This window comes from Acanthaster planci, unplaced genomic scaffold (assembly GCF_054643075.1).
Source record: "Acanthaster planci isolate LZ-2023a unplaced genomic scaffold, COTS_SCS Contig171, whole genome shotgun sequence".
In the NCBI taxonomy this organism is placed as follows: domain Eukaryota; kingdom Metazoa; phylum Echinodermata; class Asteroidea; order Valvatida; family Acanthasteridae; genus Acanthaster; species Acanthaster planci.
The window spans coordinates 1-12957 of NW_028257792.1; the positions used below are offsets into that span (position 1 = coordinate 1).

At 41.5% G+C, this 12957-nt stretch overlaps 1 protein-coding gene across 1 annotated transcript in view; it reads left to right on the forward strand.

Moving 5' to 3' along the window:
• Positions 1–3145: 3145 nt before the first annotated feature.
• Positions 3146–12957, forward strand: part of LOC110978357 (uncharacterized) — a 28907-nt gene continuing 19095 nt past the window's right edge. Inside the window, 16 exon segments of the mRNA XM_022233296.2 lie at positions 3146–3389; positions 8232–10099; positions 11041–11288; positions 11290–11343; positions 11345–11770; positions 11773–11800; positions 11803–11855; positions 11858–12187; positions 12190–12228; positions 12230–12373; positions 12375–12497; positions 12499–12537; positions 12539–12573; positions 12575–12671; positions 12673–12807; positions 12810–12956. Of these exon segments, the coding sequence (XP_022088988.2) occupies positions 8350–10099; positions 11041–11288; positions 11290–11343; positions 11345–11770; positions 11773–11800; positions 11803–11855; positions 11858–12187; positions 12190–12228; positions 12230–12373; positions 12375–12497; positions 12499–12537; positions 12539–12573; positions 12575–12671; positions 12673–12807; positions 12810–12956 (3648 nt within the window). The 5' untranslated portion in view covers positions 3146–3389; positions 8232–8349.

The following is a 12957-nucleotide window of genomic DNA, read 5'->3' on the forward strand; positions in this document are numbered from 1 at the left end:
GAACGTTATTTTCCTTTACTGAGAATTAAAGCACACAATTTAGCTGAAGGTCAATATTGCGATCTAAAAGACAAACACAGCAGCTTCGTTTCCGTGTATCTTCCGCTTAACTAAATCTCCATTTTTTTCTTCATTCCATTTTTTTCGTCAAATTCATTCTTGCTCTTAAAGAGGCAATTAAAAATGTCTATATCTCATGTTTCTCTATGTTACATACAGGCTACACTTATGGTATGCCTAAAGTTCCCTTTAATACAAACGCAATGGTCTACCTCTTTGAAAATAAAGACTGATTTTCATTGCAGTCTGTGACGCAGTTCGAATTGAAAAGGATCGCATACATTGAGCTATAAAAGTTTTGAGGAAAGATTACGGGGTCAACTTGGTATTAACGGAGCGAGCAAAAACTGTATTGATCACTTTAGCGTGCTTGACGAGCGGGATTGAATCAATTACAAGAACATTCTACAGGTGTAAAACCACTAAAACCATTGGGTGGTGCATTGGTCTTAAAACTTTGATCAAGATCCAAAGTAACCTGTTAGGTATGAAGTAAAGGCCTTCTTCTGATTTTTCTACTTGCTTTATTTAAAAGTAAGATTTGCATTTCAAAAGACTGGGTGGGAGGGGAAGAGAGAGAGAGAGATAGACCGACGGATCTCGACACCGAGACCTGCCTCGAGACCTACATCACTAGGAGAGAATAATCACTTGTGTATCCAAATTTTGTGAAGAATGGAAAGTGGAGGGTTGGACCAGAACCACGCAAACTTGCACAGAAAGCGATTGAGATTGCTTCTTATTTGACAGGATAAAGTTCTCCAACTGCAAAGCTGAGAGTAAGCCCACACAGACAGCATGACGTGATTGATCACGAATTGCTGAAAAACTTTGAAAACTACTGTATAAGTTGGTGGTATTTACAAGGCAACAAGAGAGTGTATTATTGTCCATATCAAGTGAATACTTGGCATGCGTGGAAAGAGGTAGGGCACTTCATTGTTCGATGTTCAATTGAAGTACAAGTTAAAGAGGCCTCATTGGGAAATTGTTAGAAGCGGGATAGCCTTGAAACCAAAACTGATTATTTTCCGGGCATGCAAGCGTCTGTCTTTCTCAGTTTCTCTTAGGGGATATCTGAAGCGAGAAACGATTTACCTTGAATTTTTGGAAGATGGGCAATGACCTTCAAAAATTAACACAAGTAACAAACAAAGCAGTTTTCCCTGTGTAAATTCAGCTACAGTGCTATAATTTTACGGTCTTTGATGTAAGATTAGTTAAGATGCTCTCCAACATTGCGCTTCATTTAAACCGACAAACCCCAATAATTATACAAACCCGTCTCATATGTTAAATTATTCCGACTCATCGGTTAAAATGATTAGATTCACCAGTTAACTTGAGAACACAGTACGTTATGAAAAAAGCATAACCCCCTTTAGCCACTCCCTAACCTTATTTTGAATATATGTTCTTAATTTGAATGCATGTACAATGATCAGTGTTCAGTAATTTTGCAATCGTTGTGCGTTCGCAAAATGTTGACACAAAAACAGAAAAGTTACATTCCAAGTTGACTTGTAAGTGAGATATGTCAACATGAAAGTTGTCCTTTTGTCTAAAGAGAAAATTTTCCCACAGCGTTGGAGTTTATGATTCACTCGATATTCCTGTAGCCTTCGGACTTGTAAGCGACTCTCTGACTCCTTTGACACCTGAGCGTTTACTGTGGATTGTTCTTGGCCTTGTATTCTGAAGGCGTATTATGCTGAGGGTTTCATTTCACTTTGCAATGTTTTGTTCCCATGACCGTCAACGTGGAACTAATCCTGGGCGGGTCTTTGAGTGAGCGAACAATAAATTTCTGCGACCACGTTCCCGTTTCGTCATGGTAACCATCGTGAAGTTTGGAGGTCTTTTGTGGTTTATTTAGCAGGAGCCGGAGTTGTTTGGAGAAATATGCGAAGCGTTATCATAAGAGTCGGGGAACAGACGATAGTTTGTTTCTTGGTTGACTGAATGGAAAACATGCATAAAACTTTATTTTCATTGGCTGGGAGTTTTATCGAGTGCCTAATTTGCTGTCCGTAAACACCTTTGATTTATACGTATAATAGTCTTGTTTTCATTGTACAGTTTAACTTCTGCGCGTCGTCTCCTTCCGAGGTTGGAGAAACTCAGGATGAAATTTGTGAAATTCTTTGCTGTTGACAAAATTATGCCTCGATGAATACTCAGGCGTGATTGTTTAACCTACAGTTCAATTTTCACGCGCACAAGTACCCCATTTGTATGTTGATTCAAACTAAACATGGTCGAAAGTTTACAAACAAACGAAACAAAACAAAACAAAACAAGAATGGCATGAAATGACAATGCCATGGGCTCCTATATTCAAACATTATGATGTGAGCAAACATCATGCTAAATTTTCTTGAGAATTCTGTCGATTATCAGCTGACGATCAAAGTTAGCAGTTTAAAAATCCAGGTCTTTAGATTTTTTCACTCTTTTGTAATATTGTATATATATTATATATTGTATATATAAGTAATTCATTCATGTCAATTAAAGTTTTTTAAAGTCGTTCATTGCATACTGTGCAATGAAGATGCGGCAAAGTAAAACACAAAAAAATAAAACGCGCAGTTTGTTCCGTAAGCACGGCCTTCCCTTAATAATTGTTATATACATAACCTCAAAATCGTACATCTCAAAGCCCGTTCGGTCATTATAGACTGTAACAGCTACCCTCTGTTTACTTGTTAGTTTGTCAATATTTGCTACTGAATTAAGAAGGTGATGAAAGCAATTTACGTTTTCTAACTTCCACGAGTTTATATAACTTTGAAGCCAGTGTGTGATTTATGCATTATATTACGCAATTCCAAGTGTTCTCGCTCATGACATTTACATGTAGGCCTACGCTGTGTACACGGCTGGTGATAGAGTGCGGATTTAAATTCCATTATTGTTGTAAATTTACCCAGACGTAAATACCTCACAGGAGATTTTACTGTGGAAGAAAAAGAAAAGAATCGAAAGAATTCATTGGTAGTCGGATCGAAGGGACCATTGTGCCTCTCCACTGGTCCGTAACTGCTTGTGCTGAGGTCTCTTGTTGGTAGTTAGTGTGCAACGTATGAGCTATAATTATGTGCATACCGGTTTTAAAGAACTGAGGCTTTCGAGCTCCAACGTTAGGTGGGTTCGGCACAGCAGAGACCGTGGACATGTTTGCTTGCTTTACTGGTGCCAGTGTTGCATGGATCCGGCAATTCGACCTAGCATTAGCAAAGTCGTGGATGATATGGTGTCTATTAACCTTTACGGATAATATACTTCCAGATTAGTTGTTTCTCTAGCGGACACTAGTTGCTGTTCCGGTAAGTTATCATGTTGCTTGTTACGCCCGGAACTTATAAGCGATATAATCCATCCCCACAGCTTTTCAAATGCACCACAGTTTCCGATATTGTGGTTGTTAGGCTCTATGATAACTGTTGTCGAGTAATTTAATCCACGTTCATTTTCTGATCATGAAGTTGACAGGGATAGACAAAGGCTTGCCGACGTGCTGCTCCGATCCCAGCAGAATCCTTCCCTTTTGAGATTTCATTCAGAAATGAACTCAAATGTCATGGCAACTTGTAACAGATTCTTTCGATCGAAACGCCAGGCTCCGACTTTTAGTCAGCTTTCTAAATTTCGATAAGCAGGTTAAACGGATTTTCTGTTATCTGCTTCCGTTTCTAGACAAACGTGGCTTTCCACTATCGGTGTATTTCTTGTTGCACATCACGTACTCCTAAAATTCATTAGGCCAGAGACAAATATTAAACAGTAACAATGCATGACGAACAGCCACAACTGAGTCCAGAAAGTGTATTGGTGTGTTCTTTGATGTATTCTCCCTAGTTATTCTAAGGTATACATGTTTAACAGATTTAAAGTTGCTCTTGATCCGCAACTGCATCACAGATGCACCGATGAGAAGAACTTTTACAACCTGCCCTTTTCTTGCCCAAAACCTAAGTCATCAATGTATCGGATGGTACACACCATAGCACACATAAATGCACACGAACCCTTTTTCGTGTGGTTGCATATCCGATCTTAGCCCTCACAAAACCTCTCACAAGACTTGAATAGTCTACTCTTTAAATTCTAGAGTGAAAACTTAACTCCTCTGACTGAGGGACGATACTATTTCAAGTGAAATTCATGCAAGGGCACCAGCCCTAATTCACTGTTTATAAAACTTAAGAATAAAACAAAAATAATCAAGAACGAAATCGGACTCGGAACGAATCAAGCCAATCGATTGCGATTTAGAGTATGGAGCTATTATGTCAAGAATATTGAATGACTTAGAATTATGCCAATTTCATTACGACAACTTTGAGTATGAAAAAATTATTGGGGCACTTCCCGATCTTTAACTGAACTGCTAAAAGCACATAAGAACTATTCCCACTTTACTAAAAAAAAAAAAAATCGCCATTCTAAACGATTGGGCGTAAAAATCGGGATTTGTGTGAACCTGGCATAAACGGGCCGATGTGTTGTGCATTTCTTATTGGCATTTAATTCTTGATAATGATACTTTCATTTTGCCCGAGGCAGTGGCGTATCGAGTCGGAGGGGGATAAATTTCCACATGGAAATATGTTGCCACTTTTATTTTAATTCAAAGCACCAGCAGTCATAAAACGGTACTACTATCTTTCTTTGGGAGGGCTTAAAGGTTATTTTGAGGATGAAAAATCCTCACGTGGGAAAAATCCATTCAGCCTTTCCCATCGACCGAAGACATGGATACGCAACTGCCCCAACGATGTAAGCGAAGTCAGTTACGGTAAAAACAATTCCATTAAGCTAGCATCAAGTAGTAAATTTCAGTCATCAAAATCACAGTACCTGCAGTAGGTACGAACGGGTGTATGTATCCAAACGTCACTCGTGTACACGTAGACAAGCATTTTGGTTTGCCTTGTGAAAGTTTCAAACCTAAAATCGTACAAGTTCTCTACATGTACAAGCTTTATATTTTTTCACAATGAGTTATTCCATAACTATTTCTTGACTAGTTCCAGTTGAAATTATGAAGCCAAAATGCAATATTCATATGCGCTGGAATAAAGAAGTGATGGTTTTCACATGTGCTTGGCACTCCCATAAGAGATAACGCAACTTCCAATTTTGATTGTGGAATTAAATGACAAACTATTCACGTTTCCGGCACTAGATCCTCAGCGCCATTAGAAGACCACAGGCCTCGGCCCCATCTCCAATTGGCCTCTTGTCAAGTTAGCCCCATCACCCATTGTGGTGAGGTGCAAACATACATAAAACCTGTCACCATTTCCGCGACAATAAACTTGTAAACTATGGATCGAATTCAAATACCAAAAGGTGAATACGCTTCAGTGGTCAACATTTCTTACTTCTGTACGGTTCCAGGCCCCTTGGCCTTTTTCAATGACAAAAAGACATCGGCATTCCAACTGGAGAAATCCTTGCATTTATCTTTCACGCAACGTTAACTCTCTTGACAGTTTGCGGATCAAAAGAATTCACTAGCTGTCCCTCTTCTTTACCATGTCACTGGGGCCCCCGTAAGGTAAAAATATAAAACCTGCCATAAAAGCTGTACCGAACTAAAATATGGAAAACGTACAGGTCTCTTTAGCCTTTTAAACTTTAGTGTACATGTACGTGGAAACGCTGCTTTTTCAGTGAGCAAAGTTTACGATTCGACAGGGGCTCCAACATGCACTAAATACATGTACATGTACGTGACTAGCGATCCATAACCAAAATCTTCATGAAATATTAAAACTCGTCTGGTAAATTATAGTTTGTTTCAAAGCAGTTTATTTTCATTATCAGTGTGTTATGTTGAGTCTTTAAATATCACGTAAAGCCGATCTTTCAAAGTCCAACATGTTTCCCTCGGAAAGTTAAGATTTTCTTGAAAATTCGGGGTCATACAACACAGTTTCTTACGTGAGCCTTACGGCAAGTTTCATATGTAAAAGATGATTTGTGTTTGGATTAAGTTTATATAGTTTTAAGAATGCATATTAACCTTTCTCTTTCACTAAAAGTATATCCCTACCGTTAAGTATTGATTCAAGCCAGCATCACATGTAGTTAGGTAGACAAGTACCGAAACCCCAAAAGTACATTTGGTCAGTGCCCCCCCACCACGTTCACCAGATGTATAATATGCTGTGTGTAATAAGCTCTTATAAAACTCCAACCAGCCCTCGACCGATATTGTTGTTGGTGACTCCAATGCTTTGAATTTTGTTGCCTAAGCGTTGAATTATTTGTTGCACTAGCCAAAGTGTATTTAGTCAGTGGTCCTTTTGCCAGTAGTCCACTCACCTGAGGTATTAATGCATCGTGACTTAATAGCTGCTCTTCTCGCAGAACTGGAAACCCCAACCGGCCCTTGGCCAATTCATTTGTTGTTGATGGCTACCGTCCTTTGAATTATTTGCTGCCTGAGCGATTTAATGAGGTCGACTCTATGGTCACTTTACTAAAGGTCTCAGCGAAAACGCGGAACACCAGGGGCGCAAATTTTCCAAGCGGATTGTGCAATTGAGTGTTGTGCCAATCTGATTCGATATTGTAAAATGATTCGTCAGAATTCAATTATTCTTCCACAAGAGGTGTGGCCGCATTTAAGAAGGGCAAGTCCGCGGGTCAATTTTGGTGAATTTCACATTGGCTACTTTGTCATTTTACATTCATTGGACTTGATTTGTGTGGAATGTTGAAGTCGCTATGGACCGTTATTGTAAAGTTTCGTACTTTTTTCAATTTCTTTGATGCAAGCTTAAGACAAGAAGTATGTCCGGTTTCCAGCGCATCCCCTTTTCATTTTCAATAAAACGACTGAAAATGAGTAGTCCATAATACATCGTGTGGAAGATAGAAAAAAATTATGTCATACATTGAAATTTAAAGCGATCCGTTCCTGTTGATACATAGGGGCTTACAAAAGAAAGAAGTTCTGATAAATGACCTGATACATGTACATGTACGCCAAGATTCTGTTTCAACAGGTGCATTTAGACACCATGCTATACCGATCTTGCATTTATAGTACCGCAACAAAGATTGGGCTGAGATGAATCTAAACCGTCTATGAATTTTCAAAGAGCAAGAAGCCTTTTGTGAACAGGAAGCAGATAAAATTAAACTCTGCCCTTGTTCCTTAAATTCAAACAAGTGTCTGACCGTTTTGAAGCAGACACTAACAATACCTCAATCGTTCTTTTTCATGGCGACGTGTATTTGGTTTCACGCCCGTTCTTTATGAGCCTACCAAGGCACAACAAACTTTCACAGGAGAAACCACACTCGGTTGAATTAGCTCGCCAACAACTAGTACAACAATAACAAATTTTCGCCCTCGGGCTAAACTCTGGGCCTTATATTTGAATGAGAAAAATTCTGTTCGAAAGCACTTCCATGTATGCCTAAAACGTGACAAGAATGAAGAATGGCCTCCAACATCAAAACAACAAACGTGTTTACGAGTGAATCAAGTAAGCACTACCCCATGAGAAAAGGCTACCACCCTTGGAAAACGCCTTCAAAAAGTTTGTCGATACATTCATCCATTTTTGAAGAATAACTTAAACAAGATTATATCCAACTGTCAAGATCAAGGTGAATGTTAGATAATGCCAACCATCGAGATTATTTTTTTTTCAAATCAAAATGAAAAATGTACCAGGGAACTAGATTAAGACTTTGTTAAAAAGACCTGTGACGGATGTTTGTACTCGAGCTAATGTACTCAGCTACATAAACCTTTTGGAATCATTTTCATGTATTAAGAACTCACCATCTGTACTGCCTCTACTAGAATGCCAGTTTAAGTGTTGCAAACCTAAAAGTGGACCTGACATATTAAACCATCAAGAACTTCTCCAACAATGCGGCTCCGCAAACACTTATGAAAGCCTGTGTAACTGAAATGCGCAACGTGCACATGTGTAACCTTTGGGGAACAAATGTGTTGGTTGACTATTATTGTTTACATGTATATTTCTGTAGGACAAAATCTCAGTAAAAATTATATATTGTACCACAAATTGTACTTCTTTGGAGTCCTTTTATTCTTCAAGATTCAGTGCTTGTCATGTCGTCAACTTCTCAATGCATGTACATGTAATTTATGTAGTTTTCCTTATTCTGCTTCCCAGATCCCCATCAATGGTAAAAAGATTGTCAGCTGCTCCTTGTATCTGCTACGGTAATATGACTTCATCTCCAAACCAGTGACGCTTCAACTTCACGTGGTTGTAATAATCGACTTCCAAGATGACGTCAATCGGCAATGCCACGCCACTGGTATGTGTGGTGGTTCTCCTTCTTGCTCTTGTTGTACCACCAGCGGCACAGCAAGGAGACGGGTGCCCACCCTGTGATTGCTCCCAAAACACAGTCAGTGTTGGAGTTCTCATTGGTGCCTGCGTGGCCGTTCTCGTGGGGACTTTAATCATCGAAGCTCTTGCTATCTTATGCTACCGGAAATACTGCCGAGACCGAGAAAAGCCGCAGAAGGTTGCCCATCGCTTCATGGTCTCACCCGATGAGGAACTGGTCGTGAAGGAGAATCTTGCCTATGAGAGCGATTCCGATGCTCAAGAGCGATCACTTAGGGAAGCAAAGGAGAAAAAGAGGGCATCTATATTCAGCATCAGCGAAACTAAAGACAACATGCTGTATGTGCCTGCACTCTACCGCAACCCAATCACCAAAGATCGGGACACTGGTAATGCCATCATGAACGGTTACCATGACTACGAGCCAGACTATGGCGTGGACAGCATGTTCACCTATAATGCTGGATGGGGGTCTCGTGTTCCAAACATCCTCAGTGGCAAGGGCAACACAAACAGCCTCGAGTCCCTGTATATGGATGCTGATGAATATCCAATCCTGCAAACTCCGCAGGGAGTTGGCCACGTGAACTTTACATCGTCAAAGTACAGGGATGGCTTTGGTCGGAAGAGCATCGACATCCACGAGGACGATGGGGAAGTAACAACCTACACCTATACAACTGGTTTTGGGGGCAAAGTACGGCGTGAGGTTGCTACTGTAACAACAGACCCTGGAGATGAGATGGAGATTAAAGGAGATAGGGTGACCTGGCGAAAGCTGCGAGCCCCTGATGAGGTGGTTTTGGATATGGATGAGGAGGAAGCCAAGCCTGAAACACGAATCAGTATCGATGACAATTTTACAATCGGCAAACCAACCTCAACCAAACGGCAACAATACACTGAAGCAGAAATCCACAGTGACTCCCCAGGAACCAGTTATGATCCCTCGGGCAACTTCATCCTTCGTGCCACACCCTCCACATCTCGCTCAGACAGCAGTGATGATGACCTTTATGACTACGGAGACAGCATCGAGGGACAGCAGCATTTCCAGAACATGCAGAAGCACTCAGAACCTGGCAAAATCGGTCACGGAACATTCCGAGCAACCGTCGGTGGTATCCCTCTAGACCATGGCTCTTCAGAAGAAGAAACTCCGACTGAACTCTTCAACAGCAGGTACCGTTATAGCACCGGACTCAACAAAGCCAAACTGATTGCCATGCGTGCAGCTGCTGCAGCCCATGCCCGCGAACAAATCCTCCATGAAGAAGGGCCGACAGAAGATCAAGACGACAAGACACCAGTCATTGGTTACATCAAGCTTGTCAAACCTGACTCTGATACAGATGGCAGTAGTGAGGGACAAGAATACCGAGTCATGCCCACAAGGGATCCTGACAGTCCAAACACAGTACGACTGTATCCAGTTAATTCCACCGGACAACCGATCACAATTCAGACTCATGCTCCAGGAGGATTCTCGCAAGATTCTTACATCAGGCATCGTCGCGAGACATACATCGAGGTTGCAGACGCTGGATTGCAGTGTGGAATGAGCCCTAAAGGTGACAGGCCAGGCATTTCTCAACCAGGAGTGACTCAGGAGAGGACGAGTATCTTGAAAGATAGAACATCTTACAACCTCGAGATGAACACCGTGGATGATATTCCTACTATCGGTGAGTTTGAAAGTATTATACCAGGCTCATTTCATGAAGTTCTTGTCTTCTTGTCTTACTTTATATTTTATTTGGTATATAAAGGTGACACGACTTTTTCAATTACCCATTGGAGCACAAGGATACTAATCAAAGTTGGAAAATTTAGACAGGGATCGCCCCAATTTCGATTAAAATGGCTAATTTAAGAATAAGGCCTATGAGATAACAGTGTATTTTGACATGCATCAGAGTGGACATTTCAGTATCTCCAAGGGCTGTCATAGTTTGTATGTTGTTAATGGTCTTCAAAACGGTGGCTGAAAAAGCCGGTGCACACAGGTGTGTACAGTAAGAGTTTGCCTTAAATTTGTAAAAGAAGTGTCCCCGAAAAAGAAATTCGATTTGGTGACACTTTGGGATGAAAATAAATGTGCCAGGGCAAATGGATGTTAGGCAATGTGCAAGACTTGTGGGAAAGACCTTTAGGGAATAGACAACAGAGGGTCATACAACTAAAAAGAAGCTCTTTGCGAAAAAAAAATGAAAAAAAGGTTCCATATTGGGTCTTTTTCTCACGTCAGTGGTCCATGATGAGACGAGATTTGAAATTGTGCATTTAAATTGAAGACCAAACATTTTTGACACTCGTACGAAGATACAATTAAAAATTGATGTAAATTTTTAAAAATGATTTAAATCAAAAACACAATCCGATTTCGTTGATTTTAACAACCTTGTTTTGTAGCAATTACGTATTTCAAAAGTCAGGAAAATGGTCCGTTTGCCGTTCTATTGTAAATATTTGAACGTGAACTCAAACTTTTCTATTTCAACAACCTGATTAATTGCACAAAATATTTAATAATGCGCACATGATTATAAGACGTTATAAGTGAGAAAATACACTACTAAGCATTAGCGTGATATTGAAGGTATGTTTTTTATGAATTGGTTTACAGGTGTTATCCGATTGATGCATCCCAAGTCATCTAAGCATGTAAGAATCAGGGAGGACCAAACTGAGTCTTCAACCATAACTTTCAGTGAAGAGGATCTCACCTCGGCTTCTCTCGAAGATGTCACCTACCGCTCAACAAGCCGGTCAACTGATCGTAGCTCCCCAAGACCTCGCCGCGCACGATCAGCCCCAGCTAGAAGTGAGCAGGCACATATCCCAGAGGGCGACAGGCATCCTTTTAAAGAAGTCCCCCACGATCGGAGTTATTCGGCTTGTTCGTCAAGACACTGCCTCAGAATCATCAGGGCGTGGAAAGTGAGATTGCAAGTGGCGAAGACTCGGCACCAGAAGACAGACCAAGAGGACAGAAGACTGACAAGTGGACACAGCATGAGGTTCCTATTGTGCGCTTGGCTCAGCAGATCCTTCAAGAAAGTGTCCACGAAAGAGCTTCATCTCGGCAGTCTCAAAGTCGATTCGATCAGGACACTGATAACATACCAACTATTGGAGTTGTGAGGTTGGTGCGTCCCAGATCAACAGTTAGTGATGTCAGACCAATGACAGGTTCAAGAACGGAAGAGTACTTTGAAACTACAGAAGAAACAACTCAGCAAGTAGCAACCCCCAGAGATACCCCTGTTTCTGACATGCCAACTATCGGGATCATCAAATTATTGAAGCCAAATTCAAGGCGGGAGCCCACCACAAGGATCCCTGTGTCCAGTAGTAGGATAGAGGAACTCAACCTGCTAATACATGGCCCAGTTGCTACGTGAGATGCACAGTATGGTTGAGAGTGAAATCCTGCGAAAGGACCAGTAGGGAAACAGCAGCATGACCAATCAACTGATGAAACTGATGCTCTACCTCGCACAATCAGCATTATCAAACTGAAGCGCGAGGAAGAACAAGTACAACATCAAGTCCCATTTAGTCAGATGGATCGCTCAACTCAGAGTAGTGCCGAGATGAGAGATGAGGAAACAATGCCAACCTTCACTTGGTCTCACTTGATCCACGAAGTGGAAGACCAGATTGAAAGTCGGTACAAGCGAATGTCAGCCCCTACTCCAAAAGATAACTTCGAGGTTTCCAAGTCTGTCCAGAAACTTGGAATTATCCAGTTGAAAGCAGCCCCCAGAAAAGAATCATCAGGGACAGTTTCACCCAGATTTCAGGCCCACATTACCTACGAGAAGAGCACGGGGGCCTGCATGGAGCTTCCCAAGAACTCGTTGAAGAAGTAGAAAGAAGAGGCTGTTCAGAAATTCAAGAGAACTCTGAAACAACTGGACCGACCAGCTGAACAACAGGATTTGCACGAGCCAGTTTCGCTCTGTCAGTGTAATCAAGCTCAAGAAAGAACCCGCACAAGAGAAGCTGGTGCGAGATTCTGTCACTCAGATATCTGGGCCACACATGTACGAGAAAAGTACCGGACCAGTCAAGACATTCGAGGGAAATCAGAGAAGAAATAGAGGAGGAAGCTCTCAGGAGAGTTCAAGAGAACATTGAGCCTGTTAAATCGCCCCCGCGGTTTTTCAAGAAGTGTCAGAACCAGTGCAAGCCGTCAGTGTGATCAAGCTTAAGAAGGGTCCCGAGGCTCAGAAACCGACAGTAATAAACCGTGGGAGTTCAACCTGATCTTCCGTGGCGGGAGCTCAAGGAAGAGATAGAAGACGAGGCCATTGAGGAATACAAGAAGCACATGCGACGATTCCAACCAAAGGAAGTTGTTCAGCAAGTCCCCACAACACAAGCTCCCTTCGAGTAAGCGTCATCAAACTCAAAGGCCCTAAGACCATGCCTGCACCAGAGAAGTGGGATAACATTACACAGTGCGATTTGATCAAGCCAAAACCTCTCATGACTGATCAGGTAACGGAACCAACCCGACCTTGGTCTGATGTTCTAA